At 25.0% G+C, this 21,289-nt stretch overlaps 1 protein-coding gene across 4 annotated transcripts; it reads left to right on the top strand.

Moving 5' to 3' along the window:
• Positions 1-1,689: 1,689 nt before the first annotated feature.
• LOC103569879 (facilitated trehalose transporter Tret1) lies at positions 1,690-16,798 on the top strand. 4 transcript variants are annotated; one of them, XM_008547412.3, is made up of 7 exons: positions 1,690-1,911; positions 2,886-3,169; positions 6,157-6,286; positions 6,489-6,624; positions 10,360-11,069; positions 13,663-14,062; positions 16,012-16,798. In XM_008547412.3, exons 2-7 carry the CDS (start codon positions 3,150-3,152, stop codon positions 16,260-16,262), a joined length of 1,647 nt encoding a protein of 548 aa, XP_008545634.1. In that variant the 5' UTR covers positions 1,690-1,911; positions 2,886-3,149; the 3' UTR covers positions 16,263-16,798. The 4 variants fall into 4 exon arrangements, with proteins under 4 accessions (XP_008545634.1, XP_008545630.1, XP_014297824.1 ...); XM_008547408.3 differs by lacking the exon at positions 1,690-1,911 and adding an exon at positions 1,918-2,117; XM_014442338.2 differs by lacking the exon at positions 1,690-1,911 and adding an exon at positions 1,918-2,144.
• Positions 16,799-21,289: the final 4,491 nt, after the last annotated feature.

Genomic DNA, 21,289 nt, shown 5'->3' with positions numbered 1-21,289 from the left:
TCAAAAAAAAAAAACAAAAATTATTAGACGTCAAATAATTTCAGTATCATTATTAACAAGTAATTAAGCACTTTATTTATTTGTAATGAAACTAGATCACTATATCAGCATGTGTAAAAACACGTGATCTCACTTTCCTAGCAAAAGTTTTTTTTTTTTGTTTTCTAACATTCAACTTACACATTATTACTTATCTATATAAATATACATAACATAACAGTTTCGTGTTATATATATGTATATAAATATATACATCGAAATGCAATGATAAACGATCATTCTACCGTAGTATGGACCTCACACATATATATGCATACCTATATATGACTTGTTATTGTATTTTTACAACATTCTCTTCTATGAGTTAGTACGTTGCTAAGCGTTCTTGGAATGATTACCGGCCAGCTTCCTTCCGATCGATAAACTCATGGACTATCACGCTACGATTTTATATTACGTCAACTTAATATAAAATCTCATTTATTTTTTTTTTCTTAGTAATATTAATCTATTAGGTGGATCCAAATATAGTAAACAAAATTCCCCTGATGCCGAAGCTTAGCCGACGTCTAATAATATTTCCATTTTTTTTTAAAACCGATAAATTACAAAAAAAAAATATTTAAAAAAATTGCACCTTTAGTTTTTTACATTTTTGAAAAGTGCATATTTTTAGATTTTTCTAAACATCCAAAATACTGAAATTATCCTACGTCAAATAATTTTTTTAAAAACAAATTATAAAAAAAACACTATTTCAAAAAAATTGCACCTATGGTTTTTAAATTTTGTACATGTGCATATTTTTTTCGATTGATTCCTTAAAAATAAAATTCAAAAATTGTTAATTGTCTCCTGACTTCAAAATCATAAAATTTTCATGATACTGAAATGAGCCGTCTAAAAATTTTTGAATTTTTTAAAAACGATAAATTATAAAAAAAACACTATTTAAAAAAAATTGTACCTTCAGTTTTTCAAATTTTTTACACGTGCACAATTTTAGTTTATTTTTTAAAATGATTTATTGACAACAAAACCCGAAAATTTTTAATTGTCTCCTCCAGAATGAAATTTTCTTAATAAATTTAAAATTCAATTATAAACAATTAAAGTTATGACTCAATAATTAATTGCACTTAATTGATTAATAGTTGGGTTCAAAGATAGTCTAATAAATGACAGATTCAAATTGTTATAAATTAATATTATATTAAATGTATATTAATAATTTTAATTAAAGGTCAATCGACAAATAAAAACTTGGGGATGTTTCTTAATCCGTTAATACAAAGTGAGTGGAAATTGGTCCTTGGTACTTTTTTTTATTAATACACCAGTATAATTGTCTCTACGCAAGTAGATGTATGGTAATTAATATTTTATTATATTTTACAATAAGAAATATCACACTTTTTTTCAGCCGCAGCAATTAAATGATTACTCATATTGTTAACTTGAATAATAGTTAATATTTAGCGGCCAGTTAATCGTTTAAATTATATTGCACACGCTCTTCTACTTGACTTTTGCTGATGTAATTATTGCACAGTAGAACTATATATATATATATATATATATATATATATATATATATATATATATATATATATATATACATATATATATATATATATTGCTATGTATAGTGTAGAAGTAGTTTGCGTATATCACACTAGTTGAAGAATCTATACCGAGCAGAATCACTCTATGAGTCGGTTTTGAACGGTTTCTATACTTATTCATATATAGGCCTGTCTACAAATACTTATAAATATATTTAAATATTTATATCTATAAAAATAGTATTATACATACATTCATTTATATCTAGAGTCTATAATATATAATATCTGTTTTATATTATATATTTCGTATAGTAGTTCATCCATGTTCGCAATTCTACCAGATGTAAGTAACGTTTTCAGTGGAGTCTTTGCACTTCTACATGTGCGTGTGTGTTAACGTCACGTCATATGGTTTTTTAAATGTTAATTTGGTTTCTGTGGTGGGTTCTTAGTTTTCTTGGTCTGGGTCTTTACCAGTGTCTTTACTTCGTTTATTATACTACAGACTACGGGTTTAGATTCAGTCGCATTTAGTCGTGAGTCAGTGAGGTTTGTTATATTTTGTGATATTGTTTGGTGCGACTTTTGACTTTCTTTTGGTTTAATAAATTATTTTATGTATAAATATAAAGATTATTTTTTTATTTTATATATTTATATCACTTGTTTCAAATTTTATTACTGAAACTTTTGAAATGTAGGTTAATTTTATAAAATTTAAATTTTTAAATTATTTTCAAATTTTTATTATCGATTTTTTTTTATTTTATATTTAAAAAAAAAGTTTTTCGTATAAATTTAATTTAAGTTATTTTTTAAATTTATAATTTGTTAAGTTTATTCATAACTTATTGATATGATTTATAATTATTGATAATTTTTGAATGTTTATAATTTATTTCATTGTTTAAGTCATCAATAAATATGAAGATTAAATTTATGTTTTGTTTTAATTTATTGTATAATGTAATTAAATATAAAGCCAATTTTTTTTATTTTTAATTTAAAATAACTCACTCTTATATATTTATAAATATTTCAAGGGTAAATTTCATATATATTTTACTATTGCCATTGTTATTAATATAGTTCTCGAATATATTCGTTATATATTCATTATATAAATAATATTTAATTTTTATAATAAATGTTTTCTTATCAATTTTTGTTATTCAATGCATCTAAAATGTTAATTATAATTTATACCTTTCTTAAAATTATTTATTGATTAATAAATCATATTTTTACTCAATTTAATTTTTTTTATGCAAAATTACGAAATCACCCAGTAATTAATTTTTTTTTCTTTGCTTACAGAAATATTAAATAATGATAATTACTGATTCGTTCCGTCGAAGAGTTGACGTCAAACTAGTGCCTTAAAAAAAATAATAATAATTAAGTAGGAAGTAATTAGATTACAAGAGAATAACTGGACTGTACCCGTTTACTCATAATTTTAATTTCGATGACAAAATTTATTAAGTGATCAGACGTTTCACACTCATCTTCCTTTTACTTAATTTTTTTTTTAAATATCAGTATTTTAAACTTGGCTGTGAAAATATATTAATTACAACAATGGATCCATACTCATTAAGGTAAGATTTACGTAATTTGTTAAATAATTTACATTTTAATTTTTTAGTCGTTAAATTACTATGCATGTTTTGTATATTATTTATTGCATAAACTTTTACTATAAGTACTTATTATATCGTTACCATGTCTACTTACTAACGTACATTGTGATAAGTTTGATTGAAAAAAATGTATATGTAAACATACATATAATTATAATAAAATTTTTTTTATGAGATTTCAAATACATAATTAATTTTATTTATTAAATTTCAAATAAGATTTGTTTGAATGATCGGAAATGATCCAAGTTAACAGACAATAATTTTTGGATTTTTTTTTTCACAAATCTATTATAAAATAGAAAGAAAAAAAAATATACACATGTAGAAAATTTAAAAAACCATAGGTGCAATTTTTTCAAATTTTGTTTTTTATAATCGTTTTGAAAAAAGCCTAAAATTATTAGACGTCGGCTAATTTCACTATCATCATTTTTATGATACTGAAAGTAGCAGACAGTAAAAAAATTTTTTTCTTTCTAATAAATGAGAAAAATACTTATAAGAAAAACTTAAGAAAATCGTACATGAAAAACTATAAAACCTTTTTGTACAAAGTATAAAAATTGTATTCTACTTACAACTAATCAATTCATAAAAACTAAAAAATTGTCTGATGTCTGCTACTTTCAGTATCATTTATTTTTAGAGTGATAAATATCAGCTTTACGAATTTGTATGCTTTTTAAATGTAACTAAAGTGTAAATATTTAATATACTAAAATTTCTTAGTTAAAGTTTATTTTATAAATTAAAATAAATTTAATTTTCAAAATATTTTAATAAATTTTCTGTTCGCTAAAAAATACAAAAAAAAAAAAAAAAGAACAGTTAAGATAAAATTAAGTAATAAAAATATTGTTTCTTGAAGAGTATCAAAAGTTTTTTATTATAAAAATAAAAAATGAATTATGTAAATAAATTTTAATTAATATGATTAACAAATATTTGTTATAGATCTAATAGAAAAATAATTTTTAAATAATAAAATAGTTGATTCATTAGTGATAATCTGATAATATGTCAAGAATTAACTTATATTTTTTCGTAATATATACACAAAGAATTTATAAATTTTTTGTTGACACAATCGTTTGCAATTTTATTTGTTACACCAATGTATATCATTTGACTCACATATGAATTTTTAAATCGTGAATCGATGATGATAAGTCACGATCTATTACATACATATACATAAGTATAAATGTTTATATATTTTCATGAAGATAGGAATACATATGTACAGTTATCTATGTATATAAATTTATCCATAAACACATTTGTATTGAAGTTCGAGGTTACATCTAACTATTATTTTGCCGAGGTCATTGTTGACCGTTATCGCGAAATACCAACAGATAAAATATTTTTTTAATAATTTTATTTACTCAAAAAAAATTTTAATTAAATGATACAATTTTTTATTGCAAATAAAATAAAAAAAATTTCATTATTCATTAATCAAAATTTTATTTCTTATAATTTTGGATTAATTACACAAAAAAAAAAAATTAGTATTAATTTTTTAAATTAGTATTAACTTAGTATTAATTTTTTTAAATAAAAAAAAGTAAAGTAATGAAAAAAAATTTTTAACTTCTGCGGAATATTATTCTTGATTTGTCAGCTTGTTTAAGGATTAAATGAAGATGATGATACGTTGAGGACGTTTGTTGCAAAACGATTACGGTCATTTAATCTGACACATGATATGCTATATTTATTCACATGTATGTCTGTATAATCACTTGTATACAATGCAATACCCCAATGCATCTATTCTGCACGTGAATTTTATTGTAAAAATTTTTTTTTCTTTTAATCATTCGTGCTAATACTTTTATCACCATATTTTATTGAGTTTATTGTATTTATTATCATTATTTAAGTAGTTTGTAATTTTTAAATAAAGCTCAAGATTAATAGATAAGTAGATTTTTAATTTATAAACAACTTGAATGAATTTTATATAGATTAGAAATTCGAGGTGTTTTTTTTTTATTAATGATAAATATAAAAATTTATTATGTGTATTTACAGATTAATTTAATTGAGTGCAATTGCTTTTCTATCTAATAAATAAAAAACAAATTTTTTTATTTATGCTATTTATAAAATAGGTTTTTTTTTCAAATCTTGGACTCTAAATCATATTTTTAAATTTACATATAAATATCATATATATCTTCTTTTATATACATTATTAATCAGTAAATTTTCTTTATTAATTATGACTATTAATGTAAAATAATTAATAAAATTAAATAAAAAAAAAAAAATCGCATTTAAAAAATTTTCAAATTAATAAGTGCATTTTTCACAAATATTATTTTTTTCATTATTTGCTTTATTTATTTATAGTTTTAAATTTGTATGATGTCTGCTACATTCACACTCATTATTAATTATTTTAATAGGAATAAAAGTTTAATAAAAGCAATAAATAAAAATTAATAAAATTGATTTATTAATATTATTTTTTGTCAATTTATTTTACATATTTGACAATAAAATATAATTTATTATTGAAATCTCTTTATCGATGATGTTTTATTAAGGAGACAATTTATTAATGATAATAATAATACATAAATAAATAAATTTGTATACAATTGATATTAAATGACAAATGTATTTTCTTTATTATTCTATTTGTATGTTGAGGACACTTGTTCATTTGTACTTTGGACCTAACTCAATGTATAGCAAGCTAATCGTTTACTGTCAATATAGTAATAGTTACAAATTAACATAGGATTGTTAATAAAAATAACTATTGTTTATTATAAATTATTTCAAAATAAATAAATGAATTATTTAAATTGACTTCTTTTTTTTATTTATTTAAAAAAATTTAACAAATCCATTTTTTTGTCGTCATTAATAATTAATTTAATTGTGAAAAAATTTAATAAATAAATTTTTTTTCTTTTTTATTGCAGTGTTGAACGTGAGGCCTCGAAAAATATTGAAGAGAATGAAAGAGAGTGCTTCAAGGATGCTATTGTATCCAGTAGAAGTCTCAACAAAGGCTATGTCGAACGGACACAACTTAAGAATGCAATACCTGAGGTAAAAATTTTATTTTTCACAGGTATACATTTTTTTTCTTCTTATACCTAGGAAATTCTTTAACAATAGAATAAGATGAATTTTTTTTCTACGAGTAACAAGGAAATGATTTTCTATTAGAGAAATAGATAAACTGATAAATGTTACTGTTGTAATTGTTTATGTGTTTTTACTTAAAAATGACTTTTTTTTTTCTTTTAAGATTGCTGCCTGTATTTTGACGACAACTTTTCATATGGTCGTTGGATTAGGTATGGCTTATTCAGCTATTTTAATTCCTCGTTTAGAAGAAGGCGCTTTAGGTCCTAAAGCTACAAAAATGGAAACTTCATGGACAGGTAATTCAAAAATTAAAAAAATTTTCTTATTGAATAAATTTCGTTTTTAGTTAAAAGAACTATTTAAAAAATAAAAAAAAGTGCCTAAGTTGAACTCGCTCTATTTTGAATTGTAAAAATATTTTTAGCTAATTTTTCCGGAAAACTTTTTTTTTTTAATTGTTGGATGTTGGATTAATGGAAAATTAAAAAATTTAATATCCAAATTTTTCACACCAAATTTTTATTTGCTTCAAATTATTTTTCAATAATTTGTGTTTTATTTTTCATCATTTTGTTAAATCAGCAACTAAAAAATATATATATTGAGAAATTGACAGCCCAGAATAAATCACTATACATAATCTATGATAATTCATACGTGTTCCATATAAATCATTTATGATCAGTTGTAAGTATTTACATCCTGAGTAAAAAAAAACTCAGGTAAAAAAAAAACTTGCTTTGAGTGGCTTTGACTTCATTCCTTCTGAAGTTTTTAGTTCATCGATGTATCCTACAGATAACATGTCATTTTTTATAACTTTTGTAACTTGTTTTTTATTTATTTAACATGATATTGGCTAAACTTCTTAACTCATCTAGTTGACTTGCTAAGTAAATAAAAATTGCTCCAGGCTTATTTTTCTCTTGACTTAAAGAACAATAAGTCAGAAGAGAGTCAACATCAAGTCATATTTTTTGAAGTAAAATTACTTTTGTTAACTTTATTATTTAAAAAATTTTAATGAATTATTTAAAGATATCATAGATTTAAAAATTTAATAATTTATAAAAATATTGTTTATTAATTTGTATTTACCACGTTGAAACTTTCTGAAGTAAACGGAGATTTAATCCTGAGTGAATGCGGAGCCGATGATTTTTATTTACTTTCATCCTCTTGGAGTGAAATTTATTCCGAAAGAGAGTTTATTTTAACATTAAAATTCTGGATTAGAGAGGATGCAGATTAAAATAAAATCTATATCATTCGAAAAAATGACATTTAGGTCAACGTCACCGACGCATGACTTAAAATTGATTTTTTAACTTAAATCAACGGTGAATAAGTCAACGTATCAAGAAGGAAGTAATTTTTTTGATCTAGGAACCTTTTCTGAATGGTCATTTCAAATAAATATAAAACTCATGGTTGATCATAAACACAGAAAAAAAAATTATTGGCGCAAGGAATTTTTTATCGCTCCAAAAAAATTTTCGTTTTTAATTCATAATGCAAAAAATTCTTAGAGCAAATAAAATTTTTTTTCGAGAGAGTAAAAATTTTTCGCGTCAAGAAATTCATTTTTTTGTGTACACTTGAATTTTTTACTTCAGCTTTTTTTCTTAAATTATGAGAGCTAAAAAAAAGTGATGTTATGGGAATCATTCCTATAATATGTAGGATTCATTTTTATATATTTTAGGAAGCATTCCTATAATTATAGGAAATTATTTCTTAGCTCAAGAAATTTTTTCTCGCTTCAAAAGAATTTTCTTCTCCCAAGAAAATTTTTGTTTTCAATTCATAATGCAGAAAATTTCTTGGAGCAAGTAAAAATGTTAATGGGGCGAGTAAACTCCGAACCATTAAGTTATGAAACACATCAGTTATTTACTATGCTAATTTATATAATTTAGATTTATCTTGATTTTTAATGTTTAAGTTGAACATCTGTTATCTTTAAGCCTTTTATCTCCAGCTTAATAACACTAATAGTTAAGTAACTATTTAATTTGAATTAAATGTAAGTTTTTAAAGGCATAATCTTGTCATATTTGAGAAGAAAAAAAAAATAACAACATCATATGAAACAAAAATGAATTTCCGAACTTTCTTTTATAGTCTAGGCGCTGTATTACCTTTCCGTATATATTTTGAGCTCTTCGACTAAAGTAAGGTTTTTTTTTTGTGTATTTTGACCCGTAAAATCTGAATATCGTTTTTTTTTTTTTTTTTTTTTTTTGTAAACCCGAGAAGTCAATTGTTTCATCAATTATTCGAAAAATGTTTTTTTTCGTGATCGAATATATTTTTTTTTAGATATTTTTACCAATTTAAAATCGCAAGTTACTTTAATGAAACTTTGCTAAACTCAATATTTTTTAAATTTTGATTTTTTTAATATCGAAAAAATTCGATTTTCATAAACTTTGAGCATTAATTACATAAACAAAAATTAATTTATGACTTCATACAGATCATCGGAAAAAGCTTTCTTTCTACTTTCTATTTATGCTATCATAATGCCAAAAATATAATGTTATCGTTCTCATAAAAGCATTTGAAGTTAGTACTTTCATACTAATTAGAAATGATCCGCTATACGGAAAGAAAATTATGGGAATGGTCCCAGGAACAGCACCCATAAGAACGTTACCCATACAAATTATGGTAACCATTTCTTTTTATATAGTTTTCATTCCTATACGATATGGTAATAGTTTATATGTAATTATGGTAATAGTCCCTATGTCATTATGGTAATCATTACAATATATTATGGTAAAATGATTATCATAATATCATAGTAATGATTACCATAATATTATAGTAACCATTGCCATACAATATGGTAACGATTATTTTATATTATGGTAATAATTCCCATAACACAAAGAATTTCTAAATGTTATCTAACCATTACTATAATAGCCCGGAAACGATTATCATAGTATTTTCTTAAATTACGAGCGTATCACTCATAATTTCTAGTAATTTTTACCATGACGTTATGGGTTGATATTTCATAAGTAATCATAGATTTTAATTCTTATAACAACGTAAGAATATATAAGAATTTCTCTGAGAATATCTTATAAATTATTTACTTAATTTCTGATGAAAAATTTTTATAAGAATTTATCAAAAGTTTAAACAGAGTTACATCGGAATTTTTTACAAGCAAAAATAGAGTGAACCTCACTTATGCGCTTTACTTATTATCTTTCGAGTAAACAAATTTTTCTCATATCTGCACCAAAAGTTTAAATTCCTCCTCTGTTTAGAGAGAAAAAATTCGTTCTTTCCTTTAATGAGAAAACAAATGATAAGAATTAGCGCATGCGCCATTCTTGCCACAAAATCAGGCAAAAATTTAAACTTTCAGGTGCAGATTTGGTGAAAAATTGTATATACACCACGCTGTAAAAAATTTTTCGGACCCGGTGTAGTGTAAATGACGGTGTCAAAATTTCGGTGAGAAAATTGCACGAAATATCGTGTTAAATTTGGCGGTGTGAATTAAAAATTTTTACATTGTCACGCATGTAAATGTATAGTTTACGATAATTTTGCATTGAAGAAGAATAGCCCTAAAAATATTTAAATGTTAAAAATACTATTTAGTATCTAAATAATATTACTATAGTTATTGATGAAATAATTAAAGATGTTCAATGATCATTTGTTGCGCGTCAATCAAAATTAACGAGTAACACGGAATGGTATGAAAAAAGTAAATTACACCGTACTAAAATTACACGGATGGAAAATTTACACCGTTATTTCACACTACACGGTCGTGTAAAGTTCTCCGAGTCCATTATTACACTGAAATTTTTTACAGTACACGGAGGAAAATAGGATCTTCCAATACACGTGTTTGCCGGTTAGGCAATCACGCACATGAGTTGAAATGTCCTACTTTCCTCCCCAGGTGTATAATACACTATTAAAACTGTTGAAAAAACATGAATAATTTAAGTTTTAATTTAATAAATTGTTTAATATATGAATAATTTAATTTACAGCTAGTATAATTGTGGTAGCTGTACCAATAGGTTCTTTAATAGTTGGTTTTTTAATGGAAGCGTTTGGTCGTATTCGAACTCTTCAATTAGGTGCAATACCCTGTATAATAGGTTGGATTCTAATAGCAAATGCCCAAAATATCCCTATGATATTGGTTGGACGTTTCTTAACAGGAATAGCCATACCAACGGCAACCTCACCTTCAATAGTTTATATAACAGAAGTAGGATCACCAGATCTTCGTGGTTCATTAATGTCATTTGGTCCCACATTAGCATCATTTGGAATGTTATTATCATACTTAAAGGGTGCTTATTTACCATGGAGACTGGTGGCATGGTTGGCAACTATTTATGCAATAGTACCAATATTTTTAGTACAATTTTTTGTTCCGGAATCCCCGGTCTGGTTAGTATCAAAAGGCCGTATTGATGATGCTAAAAAATCTCTTGCGCGACTTTATAAATCTGAAGAAAAAGAATTTGGAAAAATGTCAGTAGCAGAACAAGCATTTACAACTATTATGAAAGAAAATGAAATAAAATTAAGTGAACAAAGAAGAAGCAAACGAGGAAATTTATCAACAAAACTTCGTGCTTTCTTAAAACCAACTGGATGGAAACCAATGCTTATTCTTTTTCTTTTCTTTTTGGTCCAACAATTTTCTGGTATTTACATCACCTTGTTTTATGCTGTTACATGGTTCCAGGTGTGTAATTGTTTCATTTTTATTTAAAACGCAATCTTAGTTACTTGGAAAATAGAATTTCTTGGCGCAAGAAATATTTTGCATTTTTAAATGATTGAAAATTTCTTGCACCTAAAATTTTTTTATTGTCCCAATAAATCTTTTTACCGCCCCAAGAAAATTTTTGTTTTAAATTCGTAATGCAATTAATTTCTTGGGACAAGTAAACGATTTTTTGCGCCAAGAAATTTTTTTTTCTGTGCAGGATTCCCTACTTTTCAAATATCTCCAATAATTTTTTACTGTCATAACTGTAATGAAATTTGAATAATTAATTTTGAAAAAATTAAAGCATTAGTTGGAAAAATGAAAACGTAGTTACAATTTCGGCAGGGTATAGATTAAAAAAAAAAACATTAATTCTATTTTTTTTAAATTACCTGTTTAACAAAATTTTGTAAATGAATTTAAACTTCCAAAGCTTTTAATCCCGAATTATAATCTCGGCTAATTGGATAAACTAAAAAATTAGGGAGGGAGGAGGTTTGCATGAAAATATTTTAATTTTACATACTGAGAGACAAAAATAAATACTTTTATAAAAAAAATAAATTCTTGATTCAAAAAATTTATTTAATGCAAATTTGCAATAAAGTTTTTTTTATTGAAGGAACTACAAACTAATTGATAGTAATTTTTTTTTTTACTTATTGCAAAATAAATTAATAAATTCTCTTATCAAAACTTACATGATAAAAACCAATAAAATATATAAATGTATGAAAAGTTTATTATCAACGGATATTTAAATTATTGGTAAAAGAATTTTCTTCAATAATTATTTATACTATAGCAATTGATAACTTTAATCAATTTTTAGTTATAAAAAAATATCAAAACATGCAATAAATTATTGATTAATAAAATCATAGATGTATAAAGAGTGTGATAGTTATATAAAAATAAGTATTTTTTAATTTAGTTATTTAAAAAATACATGAAATTAATAAAAACATCTACTCTTATCAATTTTGGACACCCTCAGAAAGTGGCCACTAAAATTCTCAGAACATTACATTTTGTCATCATAATAAAGACCGTTTAAAACTTATGAACGGAATAGTAGTCAATATTTTGTTAAATGTTAAAAGAAAATGTTAAGTGTCTACTTCAGGTTCAGTTTCCGAAATCGGTGTTTTTGCTAGGGTTGTAAAAATAATAATTAAAAAATAATACACTACGGACTATTTTTTTAAATAGTCAATTCAAATTATTAAGATTTCCCCTAGTAACACATGTTTGAGCGAGGTTCTGGAATAAATATCTTGAGCAAGATCCCTAGCCGTTAGTGTATTTTCTACGCATGTGTCTTTCGCAAGATTCGTGTTTCAAGAAACCTATGTCAAGATTTGTGTATGTCTTGCTGATGTCATTGTACGCAAGAATATTAAAGATATTTTGAACACGGTGCATGAAAAAGTGTCTGACGCATTTTTTGCACCAGTAACTTACAGTAGGTACTGACGCATGACTTACTCAAGATCTGCACAAGGCTCAAGATCAATTTTGAGTGTTGAGCAGATCTTGAGCATGTCATGCACAACTATTTTCAACTACAGTCTTCCTTCAGAATTGAGTTATAATCTGGCACGAATTTCTTGTGTAAGGCTTGCAATTTAAATCTGGTTACAAGTATCTGCAGCAAGACATCAACGTAGAAAAAGATACTAGCATCTATCGATCTTGAGAGCAGACATGCTCAAGAATTGAAAAAGATTTTTATATGGGTATTAAATAAAAAAAATAATGACTTCAAATTTTTGAAAATTTTCAATTTTCTTAGCGGGAAGTTAAAAAATTCTTGATTCAAATTTTTAGATTATGATTTTTAAAAATAATCCGTAATTAAAATTTTGAAAATACACATTATTATTTTTAAACATAATTCGTAATAGAAATTTTGAGATTATTAATTTAAAAAAAAATCCCTAATTCAAATTTTTGGATTATTTATTAAACAAAAATTTCTAATTCAAATTTTTGAATTATTAATTTTTAAAAAATCCCGAATTAAAATCTTTAAATTATTAATTAAAAGGAAATCCTAAATTCAGATTTTTGAATTATTAATTTTTAACAAATCCCAAATTCAAATTTTCCAATTATTAACTAAAAAAATTCCTGATTAAAATTTTTGAATTATTAATTTTAAATAAATCCCAAATTCAAATTTTCGAATTAATAATTGAAAAAATCCCAAATACAAATTTTCGGATTATTAATTTAAAAAAAAACTAATTCAAATTTTTGGATTATTAATTAATAAAAAAACTCTTATTCAAATTTTAGGGATTATTAATTGAAAAAAGTAATCCGTCGTAAAAATTTCAGGATTATAAAGTAAAAAAAAATTTATGACTCCGTAATAATGCCTTACTTGCAACTCTGATTTCTACCGCATCATTTAAAATATTTTAAATAACTTAATTTCTTGAATAAAGAATATGTTTGTTCCATAAAAGTAATTTTCTCTCTCAGTGTATGTAGTGAACTAATATCGAGATTTTTTTTGGTTGCTATAAATAAATAATAATTTTAAATATATTTTTTTTAGGAAGTCAAAGCTGGTGTCGATGAATATGTAGCATCTATTTTAGTCGGTCTTACTCGTTTCTTATGTTCAATGGTCAATACATGGCTTTTGAGACGATACAAAAGACGCCCACTCTGTATAATTTCATCTTTAGGAATGGCTATTTGTATGTCAGTATCGGGGTACTTTACATTACAAATTAAAAATGGTAGTACCAGCGGTAACTGGGTACCCGTATTAGGTCTTCTGCTTTATGTCTGTACTTCAATGATTGGAATGCTTACTATTCCATGGACAATGACCGCTGAATTATTTCCATCGGAAATTCGTGGAGTCGCACAATCTTTCAGTTACGGAATGGCTAATGCTCTGATGTTTGCAGCAGTTCAAAGTTATCGAGATTTATCAGCATTCTTAGGAGGTTTGTTCAAATTATATTCATTTATTAGAATAGATAAATGTCTTCTACATTACCTTTACTTTGTTACTGTATGACCTTGGTGATAGGGTCGAGGTTTTGTCAATAATCTAAAGGGTCTGAAATACCCGTATTTTTTTAAATCCGACTAGAAAATATTTTTTTATGTTAGAGCCTAAAATAAAATATGAACTATACATTAAATGGTATTTTGATTAATTTTTAAAAATGACACAAATTTTTGAAAATCGTTTTCTCTTGATAGTATTTTTTTTTATTTTAAATAAAATTTGACATCTGAATTTAAATTAAACAAAAAAAAAAAAATTGATAAATTTTTTCATAGAGTCAAAGATCCAATTACATGTGCAGTGAACATTTTTTTTTCTTTGTATAGTTTATAAAATTTGATATTATTTATTTTGAAAAAAAAGAAAAAGAATCATAAATTAATTGGAACTGCGGATGTCAACTTGTATGATTCTTTAAAAAATTAAAAATGAATTTGATGTGAGTAAAAAGTACATCAAGCTTAATTTGAATAATGTTGCAAAGCATAAAATTACATATGCAAAATTGCTGTAACTTTTTTTTCAGAGCATTTGTTTAAATATTACAGGGAGAGAAAAAAATAGTTCTAATTCCTGTGTAGAATGGTAACCATTACTAATTAATAATAATTATAGGAATGGCTTCTATAATGCAACTGGGATGGTTTCCATTCTATCATGAAAATATTAATTTGAAGAAAAGTGTGGGAATCACTTCTACAATACACAGAAATATTATTAAATATAAAAACAAAAATTTAAACATTGAAAAAAAATTCGTGTTTGGCAAAAACATAAAAATTTTTTGTCAGCATAGAACATTCAAGAAAATTAAAATTTTGGAAATAAAAATTTAAATTTCGATAAAATCTCAAATTTCGAAAAAATTTCTGCACTATTTTGCAAAAAAAAATTTTATGTTATGATAGGAATAGTTGCTATAACATTATAGGAATAGTTCCCATAACATTATGGGAATAGTTCCAATAGGTACAATTCCTATACCATTATAGATACTATTGCCATAATGTATAGCAAAAGTTCCCATAATCTTCTTTCCGTGTAGGCAATTATACACCTGAGTTAAAATCGTCTATTTTCCTCTCTTGGTGTATAAAATACTCTTTTACATACCCTTATAGTTTTCAAGTGTTAAAAGGATGTAAGGTACCCGCGGGTAATAAGACCTGTCCGATAATAAGGCCTAAGTGACAGAAATGATATTTAAAATAATCACCTCCACTAAAGGCTATTTTTGTAGAAGGGTTTTACATAGAGATGTTACGACAAATTTATAGAGTCCCGATACCGGGTTCCCTGTTTTCTATGTTTTTCATCATCCGTCATATTCTGTCGTAGCGCAGAAGAAATTATAAAAAAACAATCTAGTCTTCTGACTTTTAAAAAGGATACTGATAGTTTTAAGTGATGTTGAGCAAAGCAATCTAGTCTTCTGACTCTTATAAAGTATTGTTGCTAAATTTAAGTGATGATTCATCTCTAATACCAATTTTATTAAGTATAATTAAGCTATTCCAGTTTGTTTTACCCGTAGGTCTTATTACCCTACCGTAGTAAAATAAGGCCTATTCGTATGGTTTTTGTAAAAGCATAATTTTTTGTTTGTTTATGTGAAAAATTACCATTAGTTCATTACATTTTATGGCTAATGTATTGAAACAAAGATTAATGATACATTTCGATAATTAAATGCAATATTTTCGATTCGATTCAAAATCTCCTTTAGCTAAGCCTTATTACCCGCTGGTACCTCATAACTTTATATGTCCTCTTAGTATCTGTAATACAATATAATTATATTTAATACTGTTATTGTTATTTCAATATTGTAAAATAAATATAAATTTTCGATGCATAATATTTTGATAATAATTTTTCTAGGTTCTCACGCAATTCAGTGGTTCTTTGCCGGTGTTTCTGTTGGTGCTGCAATATTCGTTTGGCTTTTACTTCCTGAAACGCATGGTAAAAAATTGTCAGAAATCGAAGAATATTTCCACAACAACTTCATCGCGGCTGGTGCTGATGCTAAAGCTCGAAAAAGACGAGCTAAAAGACGCGCAGAACAAAAAGCTCAGGCTCAAGCTAGTGTGCCATTAAATCCCAATCCAAAGAGAGCTGAACCGGTTTAGAAAAAACAAATATTCAAATTATTTAATTTTATTTTTATTTATACTTAAAATTTTTTAAAACATTGATCCATTTTTTACATTTTTTGTTTATTCAAACGCATCATTACATTTAATAAATTTTTTTATTCAATCATTGATTTGAAGAACTTAAGTAAGGATTTTTACTAAGCAACAAATTGTAGGGAAATTTACAAATTTTTACTAATAATTGATAGTTGATAAAAAAAAATTATACAAATATAATTTATAACAATTGTGCTTTGATAAGACAAACAAAAAAATAAAAAGTATTTAAAAAAATGATAAAAGATAACAAATATATGAGAATCATTGAAGAATTTTTGAGCTTTCTGTGGGGCTTGCTAACTTTAAAAAATATTTTTTCAATCGTAATTTTTAAATATATATTTTTGAGTAATTTTATGCAAGTGGCCTTGATAAATTATATAATTTTTTTTCTTATAATAATTATAGAAAACGAAATAATAAATTATAATTACTTAATAATTTAGTAAATCAAGGGTCAAGTTTTTCAATCCGGGATTTAGTTTAATTTTAAATTAATTTATCGTTTTTTCGTAAATTTTGAATAACTAAATCTCAGATTTAAAAACTAGCTCTGTTAGTAATTAAATTATAAAAAAAAAAAATATATAATATGAAAATAAAAAATTTTCGCTCTTACAATTTATTATTTTTCTTAACTTAAAAAACGAAGTAAATTTGTAAAGGCTGATATGTACTCTAAAGTTCAAAAATAAAATTTTTTCATAACTATTATTACACAACGTCAAACAAGTAATTTTTTTTGTTACAACTTTAGTCCAATGTGATTTTAATACGAAATATGTTATTGTTTTAAATATAAATAAAAATAACAGTTGCCATTTTATGAAAGTAAAAGTTGATAATATAAATAAATTAATAATTTACCAAATAGATTCTGAAAAAATTGTTATCAATTTTTTGATAAATATGTATTATTGTCTATTGTATTGTATTGTTTAATAAATTCAATTAATTTTAGTTATAATATTTTTTATTATTCATTACTATTGCCCGCTAAAATTTGTTTTAGTTCCTCTCCTTTGAAATAGTTGTAAATCGATTTTTTAAGATAAATTAAAGTTGAAAAAAAGGCCATTCGGCATCCGAAATCGAAGTAGATTTCTCACTCTTCCTTTAATTTGAAGTTCTAAGATAAAATTAAAGTATAAATTAATTTTTTATTGACATCTTTGATGAATTTCAAGATCGAAAATCGCCAAATAACATTAGAATTTTAACCATAACACAGTACTCAATCATGTAACTTTAAACCTTTATCAAAATTTGAAAAATTATCCTAAAACATAAAGTATAAAAAGAAAAAAAGGAAGCCAGGGCAAACCCTTGCAATAGTTTCGACATTCTGTATACATAATAAAAATATAAGTTTCCGTTAAAAAAAATACTAAAGATAAAAACCATAGAAATAAAATTTGTCAGTAATTTGAAAACTTTAAATTGCCACCATTTCCCAAATACTCAAGCGATCTTTTAAATTTTTGAACTTGATCAATATAATTGCCTGAAAAAAACAGCATACAAAATTTTATAATCATCCGCCAAAAACTTTCAAAGGTATATAATAATGAGTTAATGACATTTTTCCATAACGCAAGAGTGAATCATGAAACTTTGAACCCTTATAAAAACTGTAAAAATTATCGTAAAACAAGATATAAAAAAAGGAAAATATAGCTTATTTTATTAGCTATCAGGTTTTTTTTACGTAGTAAGGATAGAGATGTCCGTTAAAAAGTTATTTACGAAAAAAGCTAAAAAATAGCATTTTTCATTATTTTTAGAATTTCAAATGTCCACCCTCTCTAAACTAGTTGACCAATTTTGCTCATCTTCGAACTTAACCGAGCTAATCATTCATAGAATAAGTTTTCCAAGTTTCCTTAAAATACGTTAAAAATTGTGGCCACTATACATACATATATACATATATAAACTTTTGAACCAAAGGTATTTTTGGAACCTACTCAATGAATTATGATAGATTATGGCAAAATTCTTTGAAAATTTCACCATAAGGACAAATGCGCAAGATAAATTTCTATGAAATCTACTAAAAACCGTGTAAAAAAAGTTATTGACGTAAGGGTGGAAAAGTGCTGAGGGGTCTGAACTTCAAAACAACCCATAATGGGAAAATTTTTGACAATTATTACAACACATCTGAAAATATAAAAAAAAATCTGTCTGTCAGTTGACCCTGCGGGCCAGTCCCAAAACTTCCCGCTGCTTTCGAGCTCCTTGAGCTCAAAATCATTGATGAGAATACATTTTCGAGCTCTTCGAGCACTTTTGTATGCCTTTGTTTTCGAAAAATAACGTTTTTTACCATTTTTTTTACAACGATATCTCTCGAACGAATTCATCGATTGAGACGGTTGAGGTGGCAATCGACGCGTTTTATTAACTTATAGAGCTGATCAAATTTTAAAATTGATTTATTGAGACGTTTTTGAGAAATTTTAAAAAAACTAAAATAAATAACTTTTTTTTAATTCTTTCGTTAACGGTTTCTCTTGAACGAATGAACTGATTTTGATGGTTGAGATGGCATCCGACGCAGCTTACCAAGTTTTAGAGCTGATTAGATTTTGGAATTAATCCATCTAGCGAATTAAAAGTTATTCAAAAAAAACATTATTGAAAAAATTTTATTTTTGAAATACCTCGGAACGCATCTTACCAATTAAGCTCAAATTTTCACATCTTATAGTATGTAACAAGCCGCGTCGAATGACACCTCGACGATCAAAATCGGTTCATCCGTTCAAAAGTTACAGAATATTTACATACATGCGTACATACACTCGGACATCATCTTGAATTTAGTCAGAATAGCTTCCTAGAACCTCAAGACGCCGACATCTGTTGGAATTTCGATTTTTGCAAATCGGGGTGAAAACAATAACTTCCCGAAATTTTTGAAGTCATCGATTTTCTTAGCGGGAAGTTAAAAAAACAATAGTATACTTAACCCGCGAAAACTTTTCAAAAAAAGCGTTGATTATTTTAAACTTCAAGACGTGACACAATAATGAACTTTTTTTAAACTTTTGAAAATGCAAAGGATAAATCAATGATTAATTTGATACTATTCAAATATGGCAAAAAAAAGTTAAAAATCAGCTTTTTTAGGCCGTATGTTGCACTGAAAAAAAAAAATAATAAAATTTATCATTTTTAATAGAGTCAACAAAAGTTTACAAAAGAGTCTAAAAACGTTTGATTAGATTATTAGTTAATTGTTTTCTTCTTTGTACTTTCAAAAGTTTAAAAATCATTTAATAAAAGTTCATCACTGTGCCAGATTTTGAAGTTTAAAATAGTCAACACTTTTTCAACCTTTTTTGACGATTCTTTTTATACGCCCATGTAAAACCTAGCAATTTTAATAGATAATCAATAATTATTAATCTCAGGAGCTTGGACGAGGTTGAATAAAAGAATTAAATCATTAATTATTTGAATATTTCGTCAATTGTATTTTGACTTCATCAGCAAAACTTAAGACAAATTCTTTATGTCCAAATATCACTCGAGTTAAAATAACAAAACTTGATAAAATTCATCAAGTAACAGTAATCCATTTAATTAATTTATTGTTATGTAAATTTTTTGGCAATCAAAGTTGGAGTTAAAACTCTTTAATATATAATCTTGAAAATTTAAAAAAAAATTAAAAAACGTTATTTTTGGAGCTTAGTCCTCTAATAACTTTTGAATGATAAGGCATAACTCAGTTCCTTAAAATTCATGTTTTAGCTTATAAAATAAGTATTAATTCTACTATATTGTATCGCTATTTTTAATTGAGTAGTTTGTTTATTCTGAGGTTTCAAAAATTTTTGTATTTAAATAAGAAATCTGCTTTTCCAATCCAAGTAACGCCGTATGGCTCTTTTTATATATTCATAAATTCAAAAATAATTTTGATAAATTTTTCTATCGTGTCATGTTTTGAATACTTGAATCTTCTTCAACTTCTTATCAACCAATTTTTTTTTACCAAATTACCCACTACTTAAACGGCCTGAAGCGGTTCAGATATATTGATATTTATAACTTATAATAATGATTAGATCATTATTATTATAAAATATAAATCAAATTTCTTGTTCAATAATAAATATAATAAAACAAAATACAATAATTGATAACAAGACACACCGGGGGTCTGCGGACATCCCACTGATGTCAACCTGGATCATTTAAAATATTTTAAATATTGTGATAGTTAAAACGAATTTTGAAAATGTAAAGTATATTTAATTTATTAATAATTACCTAAATATGTAATTTTCGTAAAATTAACAATACTACTAATAAATCAATAATTTAATTGAAGTTCCATTTATTTTTTGTTAATATTAGCTTTTGCTCTTAGGTGATCGTAATTATCTTATACTCCCCTATGCGAATAAAAGCTTAATGTGTTGATAGCTTTATTACTAAAAAAAGAGATTTTACTGCTATTTCTGATATGTGATAAGTATATCTTTGAACTATACCCGGACCGTTAATAATACTTTTTTGTTTTTTTTAGAAACAAAGATATTTATATACACGGTATTACACTTACCTCTGCTATAAAAATTGCTTCAGTTGACCCTTAAAATTGACTCTTACGAAGTTTTTAAATATTTTCAAACTAAATGTGAACTTGTCTTAAATATTCAGTAAAAAAATTTTGGGCACTATCTTTATTTGATATATAGAGGGCACTGGAGCAAAATGGAATACCCCCAAAATTTTATAAAAAAATTGTTCTCTTTTTTAAATGTTTTTTGAAACTTCCCAAAATCACTTATGAAAATATAATTGAGCTTTATTCTGAATTTTCGTTCACCGATTTCGAAAAATTTTGTTGGGTGAAAAAATTGTATAAATTCAATTTAATTTTTTTTCTTATCAATTTACAATAAAAAAATTGCCAGTATCAAATTTTTTCAGGCGTATTTTAA

Source organism: Microplitis demolitor, chromosome 2, assembly GCF_026212275.2.
Source record: "Microplitis demolitor isolate Queensland-Clemson2020A chromosome 2, iyMicDemo2.1a, whole genome shotgun sequence".
NCBI lineage: Eukaryota > Metazoa > Arthropoda > Insecta > Hymenoptera > Braconidae > Microplitis > Microplitis demolitor.
Note: the sequence above shows the minus strand (reverse complement) of the source record. Positions and strands in the feature narration are given on the sequence as shown.